Source organism: Staurois parvus, unplaced genomic scaffold, assembly GCF_062004578.1.
Source record: "Staurois parvus isolate SC_StPar_1 unplaced genomic scaffold, SC_StPar_1.0 ptg001656l, whole genome shotgun sequence".
Taxonomy (NCBI): Eukaryota; Metazoa; Chordata; class Amphibia; order Anura; family Ranidae; genus Staurois; species Staurois parvus.
Window position 1 is genome coordinate 42,553 of NW_028319452.1, and position 26,568 is coordinate 69,120.

Genomic DNA, 26,568 nt, shown 5'->3' on the forward strand with positions numbered 1-26,568 from the left:
ACAGTGTATTATCTTTTAAATTTAAACAATTATAAATTATAGTGACTTCATTCCAGTGAATACCCAATCACATTAATAATCAGTGAAAAAGTGAACAAAAATAAAAAACTGTGAATCCAAAACAGTGAAATAACAGAGCCCTTATGATTAAGTCGATGACGAAACGCGTCAAGAGGAAGTGACGTCAATAGGCACACGGGAACCGGAAGTTGACTGGCGGCCATTTTGGATGACGGAAAGACCATCTGATTCACCCTGGTCACTTCCTGGAGGACAGCAAAGCTGTAGTATGGTATTTCAAAGCGTTTTTAAAGCTGGCAAAATGTAAGCACCTTAATTAAAGGTCAATTTTATGATTTATCTTGGTGGTATTACACTATTTTGTCCCTTATATGCTTATACTTATATGTTTGATGGGGACATATGGAGTCTCAAGGCTTTTGGATCCTGATAATATTATGAAGGCAGATTAAACTGGGTAAAGATCCACAGGAGGACCATCTCCCACCTATCTTTTTGAAAGATATAAAAAGCTTCTGTTTTTTGGAATATTGGTAAGGGTATGCATGCCTTACTGCATTTAGAAGTGTCACAGTGTTTGAGTATGAGCACTGAAGAGTGATTCACATTCACAGTGTTATTTCACTGTTTGGATTGACAGTTTTTGTTTTTTGTTCACTTTTTCACTGATTATTAATGTGATTGGGTATTCACTGGAATGAAGTCACTATAATTTATAATTGTTTAAATTTAAAAGATAATACACTATATGATATTTTTTCTTTTTTTGAGGAATATTCCCAGGGAAGTTTCTGAAAGATTTTTTTCGAACACATTATCACTTGAGAAGGATTTGATCTAATTTCAAATTACAGTAAGGGCAAATGTTTGTGGACCATCACACCTATAAGCATCACATTCCAACATCATGGGCAGAAATGTGAAGTGTCAGCCCTACCACCTTGAGGCTACAACTGCAGATTTGAAAGATTTAACATTTCTGCCCATTCAAAAGAGCATTTGTGAGGTCAGGAACTGAGATTGGGGAAGACCTGGCTCCCAGGTGGAGTTCCAATTCATCCAAAAGGTGTTCAGTAGGGTTGAGGTCATGGTTCTTTACAGGACACTTGAGTTCCTCCACGCCAAGCGCATCACACCAATGATTTCCAATGGCAAATAGTCTATGTACTGCAGGTGCAGTTGCTCTAGATCTGAAAGGAAGTTCTGAAATGAGGGGGAGCGCTGCTGATTTCTATCATCCAATCAAGTGCATGCAAAATTGCTTTTTTAAAATTTTCCTTGCATGCAATTTGCGATTCTTTGCAAATTGAAGCTTTACCTCATTTACTAAATCCTGGAGCAGCTGCACTTGCAGTATACAGTATATTTGACTTTAAAAAAAAATCAACCGCCATGTCTTAACCTCCCTAGCGGTATGATGTTGTCAGTATTTCTGTGCTCAAGGTGGTACATTTTTTTGCATGGAAATATGTTGTTTTTTTTATTGCAGGCCTGTAATTTTTAGGAAAAACTCACTGAAATCTGTCCGAACAAGAGTCTAGTAAACATCCCGGGTATGATAAAATTTTAAACACAAAATCATAAATTATAATTTAATCATAAAAAATAATAATACATTTAATTCAATAATATAATCAAACCAAAATCACTGAAATTTGAAATACAGAGGCAAATTCGCACATCGCTGAGCAAAGTCGCAGAATCGTTTTCAGTGTCTGATGACGAATTTCCCCCACGAATCATTATCACTCAATTCTGCAAGTGGTTCTGATTTACTATCGCTGTTCTCTAGCCGGTCTGAAACCGCTTTTGACCTAAAGGGACGCTTTTTGGACGCCATGGACGTTTCTCAGTTTCCAGGCAGAAAGAACAGTAAAATGCAGGCAGGGCGCCGGACAAAGCACTCGGGACAAAATGTATGTGAAATGGTTTGATACAGGAATGTTATACTATGTGATTTTAGTGTATTTAGTGAATGTCACTTTTTAGCATTTTTAAATCTCCTGCCGGTTCCACCCCCGTACATCCCGACGCTCGCAGGGACCGGAACCTGGAAGACAGATGCCGGGGACGCTGCAGGAGGGACATCAGGGGAGCGCAGGACAAGGTAAGTGCAGAAGAGATCCGAGAGCAACACTGCAGTGTATTCCCGAGTATAGCTCGGGGTTACCGCTTGTGGTGCTGAAACTTTACCCCGAGCTACACTCGGGAATACCTCCAAGGGGGTTAATGGAGCTGGCTTTGTGCAGAAAAGCACCTTACTCAAATGGTTACCATAAGGTGGGAAGAGCACAATTATCTACAATGTCTTAGTACGTTGTAGGATTTACAGTATTCTTCACTTGAAACACCTGAACTCAATAACATGGATGAATGTCCACATGCGGTTACCTGTACAGTGTACGTGTCAACAAGAGGGCAGCCATATTTGCTCATTACATACTCAGCCTCTGTTCTTAGGAGGGGATATACAAATACCCAGGGATTTTTTTTTCAGCAGGAACGCGGGGAAATGCAGTTCCAGCACTGAATGTATTTAATGGCAGGGGGTGCTATTGATACTGGCTGCTGGGAGATCTGTTGTTGCTGAGAGCATATATTGTTGCTGGGGGGTGGGAAACATATGATCCTCAGGGGTCAATTGTTACTTCAAGGGATTTACTGTTGATGGAGGGGTCTATCATTGCTGCTAGAATGGGTTTATTGTTGCGGGGGGGGGTGTTTTGTTGCAGGGAATCCATTGTTGATTGGGGGATCTATTGTTGCTGAGGGGATGGGTCTACTGCTAACCAGGGGGTCTTTTGTTGTATTGTTGCTGGCCTCTGGAGGGGATGTATTGTTACTGGGGGAGAGTGTTTTGTATTTGGGGGGTCTGTTGCTGCCAGTGAGGAGCTATTTTATCTGGGAGCTATTGTTGCTTGGTGGGGTATTTTGTTGCAGGGAATCCATGACTGCCGGGGAATCCAGTATTCCGGGGGGGGGGGGGGGCTTTCTGTTGTTGCTGGGGGGGGAGGGGTAGGATCTATTTGACTGCTTTTCTAGTTATTATTAATCAATTCTATAAAAATTACCTAGCACCACAAATGGATACTTGGTTCTGTATCCTCTAAAAGGGGCAGTAATGGGAAGTGGACAGAGGTTGGAACCAAGAGTCGGTGCTCAGAGGTGGTTGGGGGAGGAGACCAGGGGTGACTCAGAAGGGGGGAGTACTTGCACCTATTGTCTGAAAACAAAAGCCTTGCAAATACCAAAATGCCTGATGGGCAGTGGGTGTTCCTAGGCAGGGTATATTTGCATGCGGACCGCCCTAGGTAACGCCCACTTATAATGCTGAGCCTTCATGATTAAAAGAACTGGAATTGAATTAAGGGAGCACACCGGAGGCAGTCATGCTGGGTTGTAAAGTGCTACATGGTGCTAGACATCCTCCAGCCAGGAAATGGGGCGGGTTCTGACTTGCTGCAGCTTCTAATGCACATTTTGAAAAGCTCGCAGTATGCAGTGAAATCAGAGAAAGCCATTTCAGTTCAGGAGTGGAGTCTGTACAATTGTGCAAGACTGAAGGAAAGATTTAAGGGGTATGTCCAGCCAAAATGTGCCAGTGCTGACCAATCAGAACTGTTCTGATCCATCCCAGAAGTGTTGCAAAAAGAAGAGGGAGAAGAGCGGGGATTTCAGATTCCCAGGCTGCTACAGTACCTGTGTGGCAATGGACAGCTCACATCTACAGAGGTACAGCAGGGACTGGGGGGGGAGGCTATATGGTGTTAGTTCACCATTTCATTTTTTATGAACGGTTTACAGAAAAAAAGGAGTCTGTACAACTGTGCAAGACTAAATACAAAGCTGGAGTTCCAGTCTGAGGAGAACAGGCTATTTTATCCCAGTAAAAAGACACATCTTGTATGTCTGTAGCGGTGCACTCAGTAATGGGAGGTATGAGGTGTAAGAGATTATTCCACTATACTTGTGAATTGTATGCTGTCTTGTTACAAAGCGAGCTCTGTACCCACCTCTGTAAGGCCAACATTCTTTCTCTTGATGACATTCTGCAGGCAGTTGCTGAGTGTTCGAGTCAGTAGTAAATTTGTGGATTTTCTGATCATATCGTCCACTTCTGTAGAGCTAAAATACGACAAATATAAAAGATTATATAAAGGCTTGACATCTCTAATCATACACATACAAGTACAAACACTTTACGTTTCAATTATTTTGTAAAGGTGCAGAAACTAAAAACTGAATAGGGAACAATTATCACTCTTTCCCTTTACATCAAGAGGCTGTTAAAGTGATATTAACCCCTTGATGCTGATGTCACACAAATATGCGGCCTCACAGAACTGGGCTTTTTTCCGTGGGGTCGCATATTTGCATACCTGTCTTTGTGCTGGGAGCGCACAGTGCTGAGGGTCCCGGGTCCCGTTCTAATGATCGGGACCCGAGACTCCCGATTCCGGGTCACATGATTGCTGTGATAACCTCTGATTGGCTAGGACAGTGATCAGTCACTGTACAGCCCGGCCCCGTTTTTTTTCCCTCTCTCTATGAATGGAGAAGAGAGATACATTGTATCTCTCCAACTCCTGGCATAGAGAGAAAAAAAATGTTGTAAAAAAAAATTATATATATATATATATATATATATACACATATATATATATATATATACACATAAAGTAATTATTAAATAAAAAAAATAAAGAAAAAATACCAAGATAAAGTTTTGATCTAGTTCAGTGCCAGGGTTATTGTTTGGGTCAAGGTCAAAGGTCAGGATTTAAAAAAAAAAAAAAAAAAATTGGTATCAGTGTCAGTTTGTGTCAATGTCAGTGTCAGAGTGTTTTAGGTTAAAAAAAAAAAAAAAAAAAAAAAGACAAAAACAAAATGCTCACTATTGGCTCTGGGCTGTACTACGGGTACAAATAACATACACATATATGGTATCACTGCGATCGTCAAGAGCTGGAGAATTTATTTTGGGTTGTTCTTTGGTGGTAAGTTATGGTAGTAACAAAAAACACACAGCTAAATAAAAAAAATATTTTTTTACTATTTTGGGCCAGTTTCTCTTTGATGATAAAAAATAAATAAATCTGGAGATATCCATTACCATTTACCACCAAATGAAAGCCCAATTTGTCCTGAAAAAAATGCGGTATAAATTCACCTGGATTTACAAAGTAGTTGCGATGATCTGTACCATTTTACTAACACATGTCAACTTTGCAAAATTGTGCTTAGGCATTTAGATTTGTTTTACCCTTAGGCATGAAGGGGTTAAAGGCAGAAAAACAAAAATAAAACAAAACAAAAATAACAAACATATCATATTTACCTGCTCTGTGTAGTGGTTTTGCACAGAGCAGAACCAATCTTCCTCTTTTCGGGTACCACGCTGGCGCTCCTGGCTCCTCCCTCCTGCCAAGTGCCACCAGAGCAAGCTGCTTGCTATGGGGACACCCAAGCAGGCTTGCTCCTGAGCCGCTGCTCTACGTGTCCATTTACACACACAGAGCTGTGGCTCGGCCCCAACCCCTCTCTCTCTCTCATTGGCTCACTAACTGTGACTGACAGTAGCAGAAGCCAATAGCTCCTGCTTTCGTGCACATCACTGGATCGCAACAGGGCTCAGGTATGTTTTAGGGGGTCTGGGGGACTGCTGCACACAAGTTTTTTACCTTCATACATAGAATGCAAAAAGGTAAAAAAATACTTCAGCCTTCAAAACCATTTTAAGTGGTCTGCAGACAGAATTAAATATTTGCTGCAATCAGGTGATGAAAATTAAAGTTGTCCATAGATAGATCCTCTCTTTTCTTTTTTTCTTTCAGCAGACTGAACAAAAAGAAAACAGATCCCTCCCATCCACACAAATGAGGTGGATGGAGGAATCCCCCCTGCCTGGACATTGTATTCTAACAGTGGGACTCTCCACTGTTAGAATACACTGATCAGCAGCTACAGCAGCCTATCGACACGTATGTACGGCAAGCTTCAATCTAACAATCGACTTCTGTTGAATGGGGATGGCTATACATGTGGCGATATTCGACTGGTTCCTGCTGAACCGGCCAAATAATGATCTGTCTATCACCAGCTTAAGACTGCCTGTGTATAGAAGGAGTTTTAATGGTTCCACATATGTACTATGACAGCTTACTTCTGCAGAGCCAGGCCGGAGCACCCTGGAGTTCCTATGTAAATATCAATTTTCCAATGGCTGGACATTTCATAGGTAACACTTCCTCCACTACCCATGTGGCAAAACTCTAACCTAGCAATAGGCTATTCAAGTACCAAAGACTGCACCCTGTGAGATGCGGGAGGAGGTGGATTTTCAATTTAAATAGTTGAAAGAGTGTAGAATTTTGTTTTTTGCCAACCAGTGTACTGTGGAATGCCCTGTTCATCAGCTCAGGTGTGTTCAAATCCTAGTCCAAACCCAACTAAGTGAGCCCGCCCTAAAATTGTCACCTGTACTGAGCCAATCATTGTCCGTGTAGGCACTCGACCAAGAGGTGTGTATACAGGCGACCATGGGATGGATTGGCTTGGCCACTCAGGACACGCAGTACAGCTATAGTTTCCTGGCAGGCTTGCTCTGTTGGGTTTGGACTAGGATCCGAACACGCCTCAGCTCATCCCTCATCCATAGGCACCCTATTTTAAAATTGATTGGAAGGGTTGCCATCTGTGATTTGTCTGCAGAGAAAATCTAGAGGCCTTCAGCTGCTATGCTGGACTTCTTGTGTGTGTCTATGCACCGAGGAGTGGGTTACCTGAAGGTGTACCTGCCCACAATCGATTCATTGCTATATTCCCATCCCTAAGATGGGATCTGTACCATATTTCACAGAGAAGCCTTCATGAACTGGGACTTTCACCATTTATTTGCGAATGTATGCAAATAAACCCTCTGTTTTTAATGCGTGAGAAGGAACTAAAGCAATGAAAAAGTCTTCCAACCAATTCATGTTTTATTCATCTCATCACATATCCCAAAAGCAAGCAGGTTATTTCAGGAAGGTGAGGACAACCTTGAAAATCATTCCTTTATGGCACATTAGTGAGATACACATCCAGGACCGCAGGTGTACTGCACAAATACAGCCTAGTAATATACCAGCCCTTTATTGCAGACTGCATAGATGTTTCAGACTATTTGGCCATCATCAGTTCAGCTATGGAAACCAAGGCTTCTATAAGTGAAGGTTCGGGTCCCAACAAGACATTATAACCATAGAGTTTATAGTTAGAAGGGGACTAAGGGAGTCAAGAAATCCCAGAGACTAAATCTGGCCATAGACTGTTAAAATCCTAACCGGTTCAGCAGAAATCGGCCGAGACTGAACAGATGTATGTATTGAAACCATTTATTGCAGACTGCATACAGATGTTTCAGACTATTTGGCCATCATCAGTTCAGCTATGGAAACCAAGGCTTCTATAAGTGAAGGTTCGGGACCCAACAAGACATTAAAACCATAGAGTTTATAGTTAGAATTGGACTAAGGGAGTCAAAAAATCCCGGAGACTAAATCTGGCCATAGACTGTTAAAATCCTAACCGGTTCAGCAGAAATCGGCCAAGGTTGAAACCATATATGGGTAGGCTGAATGTACCCAAGTGATTGATTGATCAACCCAGTACAGCCAGCCTGCCGGATTTAACATGTGATTATTACTAGAGGCTGATATAGTCGATAGAAATGATCCCTGTGTTCTACTAGAGTGGACGGCTTCCAACATCGGGAAAACACAATGATTCACCAGGGAGGTATTCCCGTCAACACTGTCTGTGTTAATTGGGGAATCAAGTACATTTTAATCCTGCAACCAATGTGTACAGGAAAGAAATTTGCACCGTCTGTGGCCTGCCTAAATGAGTGTGTAGAGTTCCAAGCTCCACTTCACAGAAGTGTAGGGCACTGGTCACGCAATTTTTGCTGAAGAGTCTAATGGAAGGATTTAAACACCATTCTTACAGGACCACACTCCAGTGTTAATGGACCTCCCAACCCTACCTTAGGCACCCTCTAAAAAAATCAACTATATATCCATAATTTTTCCAGGGTTCTTGTGGTCAGCCCAGTGATGTCATGGGTCGTTCTCCTTCCCTGGCAGTAAAGGTCCTTTCTCCTGTACTGAGCCTAGGCCAGAGCGATGACACCCCTCAAGGGGAAGACCCACGACAGCCTGAGCTCAGAGGCTGTGGGATAAATAACACTGGTCATCAGTTATCCCAGAAAACTGTTGAAACCTACTGACAGAGAGGATCTTCTGCAGGGGAGAGCTCCGGTTTAGAGCCGGTTCACACATATGTGAATTGGATGCATTTTGACTGACAGAGCGGCTATGAGACTTCAGTGGTCAAGTGATCACTATACTTTGGTTTCTTTACATATTATTTGTGGTTACCTGTAGTATAACTTAAAGTCCCATATCAGGTGAGTGTAGTAGTTGCTACATAGTGAACACAGGATCATCAAAACTGGATGTTGCGAGAGTGGAAAAATAGACACCAGACTAAAGTTTGATACAACATATAGATGAAGGGTCCAGAATGTGCTATGCAAAGTTATTCATCCTTTCTTGTATTGGGGATGCAGGCTGGTGGCCCTTTTAGGTGCAGTAAATGTTTCCTTAGCACAGTAATATCAATTAAGCATCATTTAAACTCCATTTTGTTCATGGGTATAGTTTGTCTAGATGCTAGACAGAAGTACATAATTAAGTGGCCACTAACTGCATTCCAATTGTGCGTTTTTAAGGATTTGGCTTGAGTTCCACTTTAACCACTTCCAGTCCGGACACTTTCACCCCCTTCCTGTCCAGGCCAATTTTCACCTTTCAGCGCTATCACACTTTCAATGACAATTGCGCGGTCATGCAACACTGTACCCATATGAATTTTTTAGCATTTTTTTTTGAGACAGATAAAACTTTATTTTGGTGGTATTTATTCACCACTGGGACTTGTGGGGGGTGATGAAGATTTTTTTCTTTTTTTACACTGATTGTTTTTACACCCATAAAGGCTGTAAAAGCAATCATTTCTCCTCTTCTCTGGCTGCATTTCTGCAGCCATTGAGAAGTACTGTGAGAGCTGTGATTGTGATTGAGAAGTACTGTGAGAGCTGTGATTTTTTTTGCTATGTAAATGAAAATGTCCATAAATTTAGAAAAAAGTGTTTTTCTTATAAAATTTTGCAAATAAATAATATTTCATCATAAATCTTGGCCAAAATTTATTCAGTTATCTTTTTAGTAAAAAAAAAATATGCCAAATTAGTTTATAACCAAAAATTATAATTTTTAAACATTTTTTCTTTTTACATTTTTATTTTATTTTTTTATATTATTTATGGGGTTTTTTTTTTTATACATACCATCACCCTAGCAGTACAGTGTCACCATGGTGACACTGTACTACTTGTGGGGGGTGATGAAGATTTTTTTTTTTTTTACAGTGATTGCTTTTACACATATAGGATGTAAAAACAATCATTTCTCTTTCTCTCTGTCTGCATTCTTGCAGCCATTGTGAAATACTGTGTGAGCTGTGATTGGTCACAGCTTGTCACATGGTACAAGGTTGTTGTGAATAGCCTTGTATCATGTGACCTCTGTGATTATTCACAGAATTCACAAGTAGTAAGCAATTATGTCAGGACGTGACATTATTATTATTATACAGGATTTATGTAGCGCCAACAGTTTGCGCAGAGCTTTACAATATAAGGGGGACAGTACAATTACATTTCAATACAGAAGGAATAGGAGGGTCCGGCTCGTGGAGCTTACAATCTAAAGGAAGGGGGAGGTGATACAAAAGGTGATAACTGCGGGGGATGATCTTGTGACATCTTGTTTACTACTGTTCATGTGATCACTGATTGGCCTATCAGTGATCACATGAATCCGGACCTCCAGACACAGCGGGCACCGATCGCGGTGCTGTGCGCTCCCAGGGAGCGCGCACAGGCAATGGACACGGGAGTACGTTTAGAAACGTCCACCCGAATCGGCAGCACTCCTGTCCGGCCATTTATCTACATGGGCCAGATGGGAAGTGGTTAAAGAGAAAGAAAAAAAAAACACAATCTCTACTCAGGAATAGAGGTCTGATTGCTGACCAAGATTAAAGGACTGCCATAATATGATGACTTGCAACAGCCAAAAAGAGTGACCTATGTATTCTGGTCTAAGGGCAGGTTCAGGAATTGTGATGGCGGGCTCGAAGTGCAAGCTATGCCAGTTATCCTGTAATTAGCTGAAGGGAGACAAGGCCATGAAAGTCACGTCATGCAGGACCCCTGACATTCACATAGAAATGGAATTCAGCTAAGTGTAATATCAATGAACGGAACAAAAGCCTGGCTAATGTAAGCCGCTTTGATCTGTCATCAGCCTTCCGCAAGGTCAGAAAAGGACAAGCGGGGTTATCTCCTGAGGCAGGGCCCGAGATGGAGGCAGCTTACTCCAATATCAGGCAGAGAGCCCCAGGGTCCTATGACCTTTTCACTCTTATCCTCCTGTAGCTGATAAACGCTGGAGATTAGCGGTCTGGACATGAACTGGGTAAATACAAGAAAGCCTAGCCACTTACCTGACACCATAACATAGGGGCTGATGGGATGGGTAGAAGTGTCAGAGGAAGATCAATAGAGACATCATGTTACACTGTGAAGTCCCTGCTACTAATGCTATGGGCCAGACACAACCAGTAAAAGACAGCTGGAGATCTTTACCACCAGCTGTAATAATATATGAGGAGTGTGGCTACAGGGAAGCCCTTTGCTCCTTTCAAGCTCATGTCAGTGTCCTGGAGCTGAGGCTGTGCTGCTTGAAACTGCTGCATGCTGCAATTAAAGCCCATTTTCATGTGAATCCCTCTCACCCCTATTAAACCCAACTTACATGTTTTTTTTTCTTTTACCTTGTGAAGCAAAATACGATCACTGAAGTCTACTGCCCGGGCTCTTTGTCAGTGCAGTTTCCATAGTGTAGGGGTGGTACTGTCTGTGATACTTTTTAAAATTTGCATTACCATCCAAATTTTGAGGACAAGTTTCGGGTTGTACCTCCTTCTTCAAGGTCCAAGGAAAAGGGGCTACACCCCAAAAGCTTGTCCTGAAAATTTAGTGCAAATAAGAAAAAAAAAAAAAAATCATGGACAGTAATCTAGTGTTGGAGATGTGCCACAGCCAGTCCCCTACGTCCCCACATTCTATTGTCGCACCTCTTCTCGATCCTGAGAGGTCCCTGCTACTGGACAACCAATTGGAAGGGAACCACGTTATGCAGGCAGTGACACAAATACCCGATGAAGGACCCCGCATCATATATAGAAGAGGAAAGAGTGTGCAGGACTGAAGCCTCATATGGCCATTGACTTTAACCACTTCCCATCCGGCCACTGTATATAAACGGCTGGACGGTGGGAGTGCAGGGGCGGGTGGCCATTTATTTATTTATGGTACTTGTATAGTGCCATCAATTTACGCAGCGCTTCTACATATATATTGTACATTCACATCAGTGCAAGGGGTGTACAATCTAAGGTCCCTAACTCACATTCATACATACACATACTAGGGACAATTTACACAGGATCCAATTCACCTACCAGCATGTCTTTGGTTTATAAACGGCCTCCCCGCCCCTGTTTGTGCTCGCTCCCTGGGAGCACGCAGCACCGCGATCCGATGCCCGCTGTGTCCTCCGGACACAGTGGAACACCGATCGTCATACGGGACCTCTGTGCGAGGTCCGGATCATGTGATCACTGATTGGCCAATCAGTGATCACATGCAGAGTAGTAAGCAAGATGTCACTTCTGACATCATTGCTTACTACATGTGAAATCTGTGAATGATCACAGAGGTCACATGGTACAAGGCTATTCACAACAGCCTTGTACCATGTGACAAGCTGTGACCAATCACAGCTCACACAGTATTTCTCAATGGCTGCAAGAATGCAACCAGAGAGAAGGAGAAATGATTGCTTTTACAGCTTTTATGGGTGTAAAAGCAATCAGTGTGGGGAAAAAAAAAAAAAAAAAAATCTTCAATCACCCCTCACAAGTAGTACAGTGTCACCATGGTGACACTGTACTGCTACAGTGACAGTATGCAGGAAAAAAAAAATAATCTAAAAAAAATAAAATAAAAATGTAAAAAAAATTTTTCAAATTATAATTTTTGGTTATAAACTAATTTGGGTTATTTTTGTTACTAAAAAGATAACTGAATACAAGATTTATGATGAAATATTATTTATTTGCAAAATTTTATAAGAAAAACACTTTTTTTCAAAATGTTTGGACATTTTCGTTTATATAGCAAAAAAAAAATAAAAATCCCAGTGGTGAATAAATACCACCAAAATAAAAGCTTTATCTGTCTCAAAAAAAAATGCTAAAAAATTCATATGGGTACAGTGTTGCATGACCGCGCAATTGTCATTCAAAGTGTGATAGCGCTGAGAGCTGAAAATTGGCCTGGACAGGAAGGGGGGTGGAAGTGTCCGGACTGGAAGTGGTTAAAGGATAAATTCACCTTTAGGAACATGTTACATGTCCTATTCCTGCAGCTCTCCCCCTGATCCTTCCCACTAAACCACATCTTCCCCCCGTTCCATGACAGCGGGTCGGGGATCTTCTCCCTGCACCCACTGTCACAATTTGAAAAGTGCGCTCCACCCACACGGGTGCATCATTCATTCACAGAGTTCTGTGAATGAATGCCTACAAGTACTGTCAACCATTACGGCTGATGGCTTGTAGTTCTCAATGAAATGGGGGGGCGCTGGTGAGTGCTCTCGCAGTCCATTGAGCTTCCTGGTTTACAGTAATTGTCTGCCCATATCAGAGGCATGAGCAGATAGCTACACTGACAGTCTGCAGGAGCCAGACATTGCACCCGCAATCTACCGATCGTGGGTGCAATACTATACAGGATCCTCGGGGAAAAAAATAGTTAATTGTTTTACCTGCAAAAAAATGTGCATTTATTGTTTTTTCATAAAAGTTGAACTTGTACTTTCAAGTCTGCTTTCCATATGAGGCAGTGATAAGTATCCTGCAAGGGCACCATTGCCTTGTGCCTAAATTGCACCTGAAAGGCAAGGCTCACCTATACAAATCCATGACAACCGTATAGATTCTTTTACCTTAAATGTAAGTCCTCAGAGAACTTCAGACAGGCGTAGATAAATTCCTTGATTTGACTGTAGATTTTTGGCACAAATTCAGAAAAGGGAAATTTTCTTGGAAAGGGTTGCTGTAGAAAAAAGAGAATATCAGGTACTTGTATGGACTAGGGTGTTATCGTTCTTTCACATCTGGCTCATAGGATAAATGCACTTTCAATGAATGCCTGTTATACATCAATTAATTGCTGTGTCCTTGTGGAGCCCCAGGCCCAGGCTATACAAACAGCCTTGACTTTGCTCCAAGTGCTGCTCACACCTCACCTCCAGCACCTAACTGCAGGGAGTTTTTTCAGCAGGAACGTGGAAGAACGCAGTTCCGGCACCTCCAGCACTGAATGTATGTAATGACAAGGGGTGCTGGGGTGTGTTGGAGGGTCTATTGATACTGGCTGCTGGGGGATCTATTGTCGCTGGAGGGGATACATTTTTGTGTGGGGGTCTATGGTTGCTGGGGAGGTCTACTGTTGTTGGTGTGGAATATATTGTTGCTGGGGGGGAAGCAATTGTTTCTGGGAGGGATCTACTCTTGAGGGAGAAATCTATTGATGCTGGCTGTTGGGTGGTCTGTCATTGCTGCTGGGGGTATATTGTTGCTGGGGGTATATTGTTGCCAGGGGGTATATTGTTGCCGGGGGGTATATAGTTGCCCGGGGGGTATATTGTTGCCCGGGGGGTATATAGTTGCCGGGGGGTATATAGTTGCCCGGGGGGTATATTGCTGCCGGGGGGTATATTGTGGACGAGGGGTGGGGGGGTATATTGTTGCCTGGGGAGGTATTATGTTGCCAGGGGGGTGGGGTATATTGTTGCTGGGGGGGTATATTGTTGCTGGGGGGTGGGGAGTATATTGTTGTTGGGGGGGTGGGGGGGATATTGTTGCTGGGAGGGTGGGGGGGATATTGTTGCTGGGGGGGGGGTATATTGTTGTGGGGGGTGGGGGGGTATATTGTTGCTGGGGGGGGTGGGGGGGTATATTGTTGCTGGGGGGTGGTGGGGGGGTATATAGTTGCTGGGGGGTGGTGGGGGGGTATATTGTTGCTGGGGGGTGGTGGGGGGGTATATTGTTGCTGGGGGGGTGGGGGGTAGTATATTGTTGCTGGGGGGGGTGGGGGGTAGTATATTGTTGCTGGGGGGGTGGGGGGAGGGTATATTGTTGCTGAGGGAGTGGGGGGAGGGTATGTTGTTGCTGAGGGAGTGGGGGGAGGGTATATTGTTGCTGAGGGAGTGGGGGGAGGGTATGTTGTTGCTGAGGGAGTGGGGGGAGGGTATGTTGTTGCTGAGGGAGTGGGGGGAGGGTATGTTGTTGCTGAGGGAGTGGGGGGAGGGTATGTTGTTGCTGAGGGAGTGGGGGGAGGGTATATTGTTGCTGAGGGAGTGGGGGGAGGGTATATTGTTGCTGAGGGAGTGGGGGGAGGGTATATTGTTGCTGGGGGGTGGGGGGGTATATTGTTGCTGGGGGGGTATATTGTTGCTGGGGGGGGGGGGTATATTGTTGCTGGGGGGGTGGGGCATATTGTTGCTGGGGGGGTGGGATATTGTTGCTGGGGGGTGGGGGGTATATTGTTGCTGGGGGGTATATTGTTGCTGGGGGGGTATATTGTTGCTGGGGGGGGTGGGGGGGTATATTGTTGGTGAGGGGGTGGGGGGGTATATTGTTGGTGAGGGGGTATATTGTTGGTTACGGGGTGGGGTATATTGTTGGTGAGGGGGTGGGGGTAGGGTATATTGTTGGTGAGGGGGTGGGGGGGTATATTGTTGCTGGGGGGGTGGGGCATATTGTTGCTGGGGGGGGTGGGATATTGTTGTGGGGGGGTGGGATATTGTTGCTGGGGGGTGGGGGGTATATTGTTGCTGGGGGGTATATTGTTGCTGGGGGGGTGGGGGGGTATATTGTTGGTGAGGGGTATATTGTTGGTGAGGGGGTGGGGGGGTATATTGTTGGTTACGGGGTGGGGTATATTGTTGGTGAGGGGGTGGGGGGGTATATTGTTGGTGAGGGGTATATTGTTGGTGAGGGGGTGGGGGGGGTATATTGTTGGTGAGGGGTGGGGGGGTATATTGTTGGTGATGGGGTGGGGGGGTATATTGTTGGTGAGGGGTGGGGGGGTATATTGTTGGTGAGGGGTGGGGGGGTATATTGTTGGTGAGGGGTGGGGGGGTATATTGTTGGTTACGGGGTGGGGGTAGGGTATATTGTTGGTGAGGGGGTATATTGTTGGTGAGGGGGTGGGGGGGTATATTGTTGGTGAGGGGGTGGGGGGGTATATTGTTGGTGAGGGGGTGGGGGGGTATATTGTTGGTGAGGGGGTGGGGGGGTATATTGTTGCTGGGGGGGTGGTAAGGTAAGACCGATGCAGATCTGGTTTTCTTGTCTGATGCGATTGCAGTCAGGTGCATTTAATACATTGTTCTTTTATCACTTGGCTGCTTACAAAGTGTGTCAGTCTATCTCGGCTGTTTGTAGGCAGTAAGGGGATACATTCATGCTTCGCACAGCAGACTACAATGTAACACCATGTTCATGAAGAATTGAGTTTTGATTATATGTGATGGTCATCGGTTCCTGTTTTACCTTCTCTAGGTCAGGATCCTGGAAGGGGAACTGACCCAGAACCTTCCTATATCCCGTCTCATCACTCACAGGGATAGGGCTGTAGTTATCTGCATCCAGTATGTTCCTGTATGCGCAAAAAAAAACAAAACACATGGTTATTTATACTGCGCTGCATCATTTATGTAATGAACCGATAATTACTAGCAGCAATAACTTTGCTCTTGCCAAACAATGGTTTAAAAGATTGTTGGTCCCAGTATTATTTGTTTTTTAGTCAACAGTTAAAGTCAAATTTCTGAAGAACACTAACTAGTCTTACAAATGTTCCCTCCCCCCCCTCCTAACACCTATGCTACCTAACTTGTGTAAAACAGATACATACTTATTTGCAGCCCGCTCTGGTCACATGATCCGGCTCCCCTGTGTCAGTCAGCAGTGGTTGCAGGAGAGAGGAGAGAGCGCTCGAGAACGGTTGGGAATTCTGGTAGCGGTCACCCATAGGCTTCCATAGCCCAGCCATTGTCAGAGCTCCATCCTCTCCCCTGCAGCTGCTGCTGCTGACTGACATAGGGGAGGCAGATTGGACCAGAGCAGGTTGAAAATAGGCAAATCTACACATTTCCTTTACACGGGTTTGTCAGCAAAGGTTCTAGAAGGGGGCAGTTTTAAATATAGTAAACTCCTTCATGATGGATGGTAATACAAATCGTAACAGGTGAACACAATTTTACAACTTTGACATGCGTTAGTAAAACTGTACATACCATCATAACTACTTTCTGTATCCAGGTGGATTATACCACATTTATTTCAGGACAAACTTGGCTTTCATTTGGTAGTAAACAGCATCTCGGTTTTTTTTTATTATTGTTATTATTATTATTTTCATCATTAAAGGAAAACTGGTTCAAAATAGTAAAGAAAATTCCAATTGTCCATAGAAAGTAATAGAGGGAAAAAAATCTTCCAATGGGCATGCTATTTCTGGTGCCCTGGGGACTCCCCAAGAAACTCCCCTATATTGCTGGGATTTCTGCTCACTTCCTGTTTGGCTATGGGACAGGACGTGAAGGGACATCTCTGCAATGGGACAGAGATGGTGAAAAAAAAAAATCTGACAGGTTATAACCCTTCCTTGCGCTTTCCAAAATTAAAAAAAAAAAAAAGGTTTGCCCATAGTTCTACTTTAACCTCTTCAAGCCACCCGAATGCAAATGTCCGGCCCCCCGGCATCTGGGCCTAGACGCTGAGCGCCCGCACATTTGCGTTCTATTAAAAAAGACCATATGTGCTGAGAGTGCGAGCCCTGTGCGCTCCCAGCACACATGTCCGGTACTCACGGAAAGGTCCCGATCTCCTCTGTCGATCGGGACCTTTCCCAATCATATGACCGCCGTGACGGCGCGTCACATGACCCTAAACCCCACCCCGCACCCCAGCACACGTCTGGTACTCACGGAAAGGTCCCAATCTCCTCTTTCGATCGGGACCTTTCCCGATCATGTGACCGCCGTGACGACGCGTCACATGAACCTAAACCCCACCCCACCTTCCGAAACCCTAAAAGGATCGGGAAGCGCCGGCGCCAAGGGGTTAAATAGAGGCGTTTTTGCATGAAGTCAACAGGGGGCGTTTTTGCATGAAGTCAACAGGGGGCGTTTTTTGCATCGGAGTCAACAGGGGGCGTTTTTGCATCGGAGTCAACAGGGGGCGTTTTTGCATCGGAGTCAACAGGGGGCGTTTTTGCATCGGAGTCAACAGGGGGCGTTTTTTGCATCGGAGTCAACAGGGGGCGTTTTTTGCATCGGAGTCAACAGGGGGCGTTTTTGCATCGGAGTCAACAGGGGGCGTTTTCTGCATCGGAGTCAACAGGGGGCGTTTTTGCATCGGAGTCAACAGGGGGCGTTTTCTGCATCGGAGTCAACAGGGGGCGTTTTTGCATCGGAGTCAACAGGGGGCGTTTTTGCATCGGAGTCAACAGGGGGCGTTTTTGCATCGGAGTCAACAGGGGGCGTTTTTTGCATCGGAGTCAACAGGGGGCGTTTTTGCATCGGAGTCAACAGGGGGCGTTTTTTGCATCGGAGTCAACAGGGGGCGTTTTTGCATCGGAGTCAACAGGGGGCGTTTTTGCATCGGAGTCAACAGGGGGCGTTTTTGCATCGGAGTCAACAGGGGGCGTTTTTTGCATCGGAATCAACAGGGGGCGTTTTTGCATCGGAGTCAACAGGGGGCGTTTTTTGCATCGGAGTCAACAGGGGGCGTTTTTGCATCGGAGTCAACAGGGGGCGTTTTTGCACTGAAATCAATGGAACGGGATTTTGCATTGAAGTTTCTGTGAGCCGTGTGTGTGTGTCCAATCAGCTCACTGAGCTCTGCATAGTGTAACTTTAGCTCTCTGCCCACTTTTTTTTTTTTCTATTTTTTTTTTAACTCTCAGACAAGCTTATAAAAGCAGCACTTTGAACAGATGTAGAGAAGAGAATACACAAATAAACAGGTACAACTTATGTAGGAGAATTCGTTTCATCTCTGTGTATCACCAGTCACTTCACTGCGAATATGGAAGGGTTTAAAACCACCTTAATTTTCTTTCAGCAAAAGGGCTGCAGTAAAGCAATTTCAACGAACATGGAATTCTTTACTGAGCCTTTTGGCTCTGTACCTGGTTTCCTTCCCATCATTTAGTGGTACTTGCTAGGCACGGATAATGGTTGCTATGCACCCCTTTTAGCATTTTTGTAACCCCAGCTCTGCAGTTTACCCATGATGTCCCTTACCAAAAGATGGAAGATGTGTATTGCAGCAGTACCCACCTGAAAACCAGCGCCCACTTCTTCAGCAAGATCTCGCTGTACTGATCTCTGACCTCCAGCAACATGTCAAACAACTGGTTCACTGGGAAGCCATAACCCTGTACATAACAAATCAAATGTCACTAGATAGAAATACACAGGAATATTAGCTAGGCTAGAGTTCTGCGGCAGGTCAGACATCCGTGGGTCACCTGCAATGTATGTTCTAAGCTGGGAGAAAGCAGGGCACAAAGAGAAACATGCCTTCTGCTCATATTACCAGCATAGCAGAAATTTCTGGTAGTTTATTGTAACTTAAAGCGGAGTTACACCTGAAAAAAATTAAGAAGAAAAAAAGTAAGCAGCTACAAAAACTGTAGCTGCTGACCTTTAAAATACAACCACTTACCTGTCCCTCAGTCCAGTGGTGTCCTCACCACCTCTGGTTTCACTGGCCGGTTTCTCTCCCTGGCGCCGGCATCTTCAGTGCAGGCATCCGGCTGCGAAAGCTTGCGGCTTCACAGCCGGGTGCCCACTGAGCATGTGTGAGAAGCGCTGCACTGTGTGAATGGTCCCGTAGTCTTCTGGGACCTGTCACGTGTCCCAGAAGACTACGGGGGGAGGGGGGGCCAAGTTCCGCTTCTGATCGCCTAGGCCAGGGGTAGGCAATCTGTGGCTCTCTAGCTGTTGTGGAACTACATTTCCCATGAGGCATTGCAAAGATTACAAAACTGACAGTTACAGCTATGACTTGCAGAGGCATGATGGAACTTGTAGTCCTGCGGGTCTCAGGTTGCCTACCCCCTGGCCTAGGCGATCGCAGTGGAAGGGGTAAAGGGTACCTGTCAAATTTGGGTACCCACTCCCCCAAGGTGCCAATCCTTAATGGGGATCAGGGGACAAAGGCTTAAAGCGGAACGTCCCCTTTTGGGTGGAGCAACGCTTTAACTTTTAAGCAGTCTTTTCACACCTGCAAATGCACCCGTACTCTGACCCCCAGTGGCGGTTCCTGCGATTAGCTGTGGGAAGTATAGCTGTTGAAACCAAAGGGCTGTCAGGTTCTGCAGCTAATCGCAGCCATTTGTATGTAATCTCTCATGCAGCGATCGCATGCAAGTGTTCGACCCTAAATAAAAACCAGCTAATCATGGGAATGCCTGCTGGTGTTCTTGAAGCTAAACGGACTGCAGGTGTGAATGTACCCCAAAAGTAATTTGTAACCCAGCAACTGTCTCTGTCAGTTATATCTAACTTGTCTTCTGTGTTCTGCAACAGCTGGGGCAACCATCTTTTGCTTACTATGGCTTACTACTGCATGCTCGTCCTAGAGACTGCCACGAACCTAACAATTTTTTGAAGGTAAGTGATGGCAGCTTCTAAATTTCCCTCAGTAGAGGTTTTCTTTGAAGAGAAATCAGTTTTTTAAATTGTTCATTGAGGGGCACAGGAAGTCTAAAAGGATAAGTTCACCTTTTGGCAAAAAAAATTATAAATGCACATATTTTTGTGGGGGAAAAAAAACATTTATTATTTTTGCCCTAAGGACCCTGGAAAGCATTGCAGTGATCAGTGGATCAGGGGTGCAATGCCAGACTCCTGCAGGCAAGTCCTGCAGCTTTCAGATCATACCTGCACATGGGCTGTTTACAAGATGCAGGGCTTGTGACTGAAATCCGAGGCAGCTCATACAGCAGACCATTCAGAACTACAAACGGTCAACTGCAAAGGCTGCCATTACTTGTAGTTCAGGTCATGCACAGGAAACTGTGATCGAATTATGTGGTCGGAGCCCGGCACGGCTGTGGTATTTTCAAACAGTGACGGCGGGTGCCGGGAGAAGATCCCTAATCGCTGTCACTGCAAGGAGGGGGCTGGAACAGGTTACAAGTTCCACTCTAAATATGTAACATGTTCCAAAATGTGAACTGATCCTATAAACCTTTGAGTACTGCCCCTACAGGAGAATTGGACACATTGTAAAGCCAGCCCCGGATAACCCTTCCTACTACTAGCACACCTCGATTTTTTTCTATTATCTTAGGAAGATAGATATATTTTCTCCAGTTCTGTTGTGTTACAGACTAACATTTCTTTGCTAGCATCTTTTTTTGTTAATCTGTGAAGGTGGCATCCTAGGGCTGCAAACTTGAGAGTTTTCTCCCTGCCCTATACTTGGTTTCTCACTTCTAATCATAATGTGTCACAAAAAAGATTAGCAGATCTCCATCAAGACCTCTCCAGTCTTTTGGATCAAGGTGTCATTTCCCCAATTTCTGCGACAATATGGTTCCACGTGTTTAAATACAATCTGTTCGTTGTTCCCAAGCTTAAAAAGGGCATTCACTGGCTGCTTTCGTTGCGGAGCACTTCTGTTTTCCCGTACCAGAAATCTGCCTTTGAACAGCTTTGCCAACAGCGTCCGGGCGCTCCGGGCCTTATATCCCTTCTTTATGCAGCTCTGAACAGACGCTCGTCGCATACTTCTCTTTCATATGTTGTTCAGTGCGAGCGTGATCTGGGAGCGGCTGTGGATCCGGAGGACTGGAATAAGGCTTGGTCATTCATAGCTAAATGCTCATTTAATACGACCACACTGGAGGCAGCCTATAAGGTTTTGTTTCGGTGGTATTGGGTTCCGGCTCGGTTGGCCCGGGCTAACCCTGCCTGTAGTGATCAATGTTTTCGGGGTTGTGGCCATCGTGGAGATGTCTTGCACATCTGGTGGTCATGCCCGAGACTGTTTCGTTTTTGGTCTCGTGTGTTTGGCCTCCTTTTCACCTTGTTCCATCTCTCCATACGCCAGGATGCCCAGTATGTCTTGCTTCATTGCCCCATACCGGGCCTCTTGGCTCACCAGCAGAAGTTGGCTTCTTATTTGTTTTTATCGGCCACTAGAACAATTGCCCAGGCCTGGAAGAGTCCGTTTGTTCCTCTTCAGGGGGTGCGGGATCGTATGACTACTATGATGCTCAATGAGCAGATGTCGAGTATCCGCACCGACTCCCACCGTAAATTTCTGAAAATATGGGAGCCGTGGTTGCAATATGCCTTTCCCACACTCCCCCCGGTTAGCCTGGGGATGTAATGGCGTTCGATACTGGCGCTCTTGGACCCCTGCTTTTTGCCCCCCCCCCCTTTTTTTTTCTTCCCCTTTCTCTCTCTCTCTGTTTTTGGTGTGACTGGACAGCTTCCTTTAGTTGTTAGAGTCAGTTGCATTAATTTTTTGTACCTTATGTGCCATTGATAGCCCCTGCGTGGGCGTACCTTTTGCCCTGTTGGCGTTAGAGCACTGTTTTCCTTTTATTTTGCTTTTCTTTTTTTTTCTGTGCAATTGATAGTTTTATTGCCTCTGTTTTATAATGTTAAAAATTAATAAAAATCATTGGAATATAAAAAGGGCATTCACGTCATTCTGAATCTCTGATCTGAATGTATTCATTACAGTCCAAAAATTTAACACGGGATCCACCAAATCTGTAGCCTCTCTTCACAAAGATGCCTATGTATCCTCCCCACAGCCGTCCAAGTGTTGTTTCTTTGGAGACTTCCTATAAAGTCCTATTCCGCTGGTATCTAGTGCCTCATAGGATAGCTAAATATGTCCCGGGCTACCAATCCGCCTGTTTTCAGGGTTGCAGGCCGCCAGGCACATATCTACAAACATGGTGGTCCTGTCCCATTGTACAGTCCTATTGAGGAGACATTTTTTCCATCCTGTCTTCATTATTTGATAGGTCCATTTCACGCAATTCACAAATAGCCCTGTTGAACTTTAATCCCTTGGAGCTGACCAGGAACCAATGCTGCCTCCTCTTCTTCATCACTACTGCTGCAAAGCAGACAATAGCCAAAGCCTGGAAGACACCCGTACTTAGAGTGGTCGCTATGAAAAAGAGTCACTCAGGTGATGATACATGTCAACACAGAGACAACACTCCAGGACAAGGTGAGATGATGCACCAAAATCTGGGAACCTTGGGTCAATAGATTTTTGCCCCCTAATTTTGACACTTCCCTTATGGAGCCTTCACTGTCCTATTAACCTCTTCGGTTGACTGTGCTCTTGGGACCATGGCCAGTTCAATCCCAGAATCATTCCTTTCCTCTTACCCTTCCCCCACCTACTTCTCTGTTTCTTTTGTTTATCAGTGCATTGCTGGATAATTCGCTGGCTTTGCTTGGTTCTAGTTCTCCCCCAGGCCGTGGCTGAGGTGGGCCATCCAATCCTCATCTATCTTTTCCTACCTTTATTCTAGCTATCAGGATGTTAAATGGTTAATTGCTATCATTTGATGGACTATATTTGTTCAGAAGTCGACTGGCCTATTGTGTTCAGTAATCGTTTGTTTTGACATGCTGATGGCACTTGAAAATGTACGTCTTCCTGCATGGAAGCATTCTTTATTTATGATAGCTGTTATGGTACACATGTGCTGGCTTTTGTGCTACTCCATTCAATAGAATATTTCAATACAATAGATGCTTACCCACAGATGCCTACTTTTCAAGAGCATCAGCAATTCCTACACATTGCTCTGGAGGACCCTGCACTACCAGTTTGTGGCCCTGCCCTTCGGCCTTTTTTCTGCACCTTGGGTATTCACCAATATGGTAGCCCTAGTCATGCTCCCATAGAATCCTTTTCGTGAGATACTTGGACAACCACCTGTTTTTTGTTACTGGTTTCTCTGGGATTCCATGTCACTGTTCTTTGTAGTAAAGTACTGTATATCTTAAGTCTTTTTTTTTCTGTTACATTTAGACTTCAGTTTTTGTTTGCAATTTGTGTCCAATTGGGGAAGGTTTCATTTCCTATACATATACTTGAAAGTTAGAGGTTGTTCCCTCCAGGTTGTTAAAATGTTTTGGCTTTAAAGTCACATTAAATTAAGGTTTATGAGTGCCACTTACCTGCAATGTGTCAGCAAAATGCACAATAAGATTCTTGAGGTCCAGAACAAGGTTGGGATCAGAACAATATGACTAAAAAAAAAAAAAAAAAAAAAGACAGGTTGATAGCATACGAAGTCAGCCATAAACACTACCACCACAGTTTTATAATGCTTTGCACTTCTTCCTTGCTGTATTAGAATCGTACTGGAATGGAAACATGGCAAAGCAACGTAATGCTTTGAGTAAATGAAGCTTATTTCTAGGATGGGTTAGAAAAGGGAAGAATTCAATTGGCTGTTTTGGTAATTCTACCCATTTTTGTTTCCAGGTATTTAGTTCATGAGGCCCCCGTGTTTCGGAAGATTCAGCACTTTTCACAAGGTGTGTTCTATTTAAAGTGAACCTGTAGCAAGGCCATGAACATTGTATTTACATATTCTTAATGAGCAGCAAATAATCTTTAATGTTGACCTGAACATTAGAGTAAAAATTTGCTATATTATAGGTGCTTTAAGCAGCACCCTGAAATATTTCACTTTGTTGCGAATTCCTGATGAAAAATAGCTGCGCACTTCATCTGCCTACAGCATCATAGCTATATATCTGCAGTATGAGATCTAAGGTACTGCTACCTCAGACTGCTAGCCTCACCTAGTCTGCAAGCCTGGTCAGGTCACAGCACTCTTAAAGGAGAGAGCTGCATCTGGAGGACCTACATTGTAAAGATCTCCAGGAAAAAAATCTGCTCCTGAGGATCTGCAACATAAGAACGTCTCGGAGAGAAAGCTGTATCTGGAGAACATGCAATGTGAGGATCTCCTGGAAAGAAAGCTGCACCTGAGGACCTGTAATGTGATAATCTCCCAGAGAGAAAGCTGCACCTGAGGACCTGCAAAGTAAGGATCTCTTGGAGAATGTTGCACCTGAACACCTGCGATGTAAGGATCTCCTGGAGAGAAAGCTGCACCTGAGGACATGCAATGCGAGGATCTCCCAGAGAGAAGGCTACTTCTGGAGGACCTGCAATGTAAGGATCTGCTGGAGAGAAAGTTGCACCTGAAGACCTGTGATGTGAAGATCTACTGGAGAGGAAACTGCACATGAGGACCTGTAAAGTGAGGATCTTCCAGAGAGAAAGTTACTACTGCAGGACTTGCAATGTGAGGATCTCCTAGAAAGAAAGCTGCAGCTGGGGATCTGCAATGGAAGGATCTCCTGGGGAGAAAGATGCACCTGAAGACCTGTGATATGAGGATCTCCCAAAGAGGAAGCTGAAGCTGGAGACCTGCAATGGAGAGATCTCCCAGAGTGAAAGTTACTTCTGGGGGACTTGCAATGTAAGGATATCCTAAAGAGAAAGTTACACCTGAGGACCTGTAATGGAACAATCTCCCTGACAGAAAGCTGCTTCTGGAGGACTTGAAATGTGGAGATCTCCCTGCCTCGGCTTTATTCATTCTGTGGATGCATGTTTTCTGCGCCTCTCTGCTCTTCTAAGATAGTCAGTTCAACTCAGACACAGTTTAGAAGAATGCATTGTAAGTCAATATTGGGGAAAAGATCAGTTGCACTGAGACCAAAGGAAATACTGGCAACTAATCCTTTGCTCTCTATTTTCCTTTTACGGGCACAGCTTAGGTCCTCTTTGAAACATGTCCTCACTGACTCGCATTTTCCTGCATGTAGAAGTGACTGGGTGGCTTTACAGCCACCTGAATCACATCTACAATGTAGCCGCCAGCCAGTTGTTGCTTCTGATGTAATAGGTAATGTAGCGTCAGCTGCAGCAAAAGGGTTTCGATGGCATAGGATCACCTTTTATAAATACATAAACGCTTCATACACTAAACTTGCTAACTTTAATAAAGAAATCCACATAGCAAAAGTGCTGCTCACCCCAACATACATATCAGAAAAGAAGTCAATTTCTATTGAGGGCTTTAATGCAGCGCTCTAAAGTGTATATTTACACACGGACTGAATATCAGAGTTCTGTGGCTCCTTCCGGGAGTGCACTTGATGCCATCACGCCGTGCTGTTTGTGGTAGAAGTGGCAGCAGAGGCTAGTGGGAAGGGAATCCCTCCAAAAACACTGGGGAAACCATGCAGATGGCGCCAGTGCATAGAGTGGATGGGGGAATTAGCAGCACCTGTGGATGGACAACGTGTTACTTATGTGGGCAGCACAGTGGCTAAATGATTAGCACTTCCGTCTGGCAGTACTAGGGTTGTTGGTTCAAATCCCAACCACGGCACCACCTGCCTGGTGTTTGCATGTTCTCCCTGTGCATGCGTGGGTTTCCTCTGGGTACTCCGGTTTCATCCCACACTCCAAAGACATGCTGGTAGGTGAATTAGCTCCTGTCTAAATTGTCCCTAGTATGTGTATGTATGAATGTGAGTTAGGGACCTTAGATTGTACACCCCTTGAGGGTTAGGGAATGATGCAAATGTACTATATATATATACATACATTAGTTTACATATACATATACATATTAGTTTTGCCTATCTCAGTAGACTGTTTCCAAAAAGGTATTTCTACTTTCCCATAATGTAAATGGCAACAACTATTTATAAGAATCTGGAAGAATGTTGATCCAGGAAGATGTGCAAATTTTAATATCTACAAAACAATACATCAAGTGAACTTTAAATTCAGAAATCAATTACCGAATGTGTTCGCAAAGCTGCCATGGTCTTTGACAGTGCCAAGTCCCAGAGCTCATCAATGTACGCCCGATTCACCAATCCGACTGTTGTGTGTAGGATGTGATCTTCCACCACAAAGAATCTGACAGACAGCGAAACAAGAAATGCAAATATTTGAGGACAATTAGCCTGAAGAGAGAACTTCCTTCTCACTGCTTCTATAAAGTGCACATTGTATATAATGCACGTTTCAGTGCTTTTCATTATTTTGTTTACAGCATGATTTTGTTCAATAAAGGGCAAACATTTACAGCCTGGATTTATCAGTGACTTTTATCCACTCATTTAGGAAAGCTGGAGAAACAGTGACAGAGCTGCCCAACCTATTCATCTCATTCACAGAAAAATGAAACAACATATTTAGTTGCAATGGGCC

At 44.3% G+C, this 26,568-nt stretch overlaps 1 protein-coding gene across 1 annotated transcript in view; it reads right to left on the bottom strand.

Annotated features, from left to right (window-relative positions):
• LOC149434847 (exocyst complex component 6B-like) overlaps positions 1-26,568 on the bottom strand; it is a gene marked incomplete at its 3' end in the record, with an annotated part of 116,555 nt that overhangs the window by 31,998 nt on the left and 57,989 nt on the right. Inside the window, exons 6-11 of the mRNA XM_089663312.1 lie at positions 26,154-26,274; positions 23,499-23,570; positions 18,609-18,706; positions 15,814-15,919; positions 13,200-13,309; positions 4,035-4,146 (exon numbers count right to left, since the gene is read on the bottom strand). Of these exons, the coding sequence (XP_089519438.1) occupies positions 4,035-4,146; positions 13,200-13,309; positions 15,814-15,919; positions 18,609-18,706; positions 23,499-23,570; positions 26,154-26,274 (619 nt within the window). The remainder of the gene's footprint in view (positions 1-4,034; positions 4,147-13,199; positions 13,310-15,813; positions 15,920-18,608; positions 18,707-23,498; positions 23,571-26,153; positions 26,275-26,568) is intronic.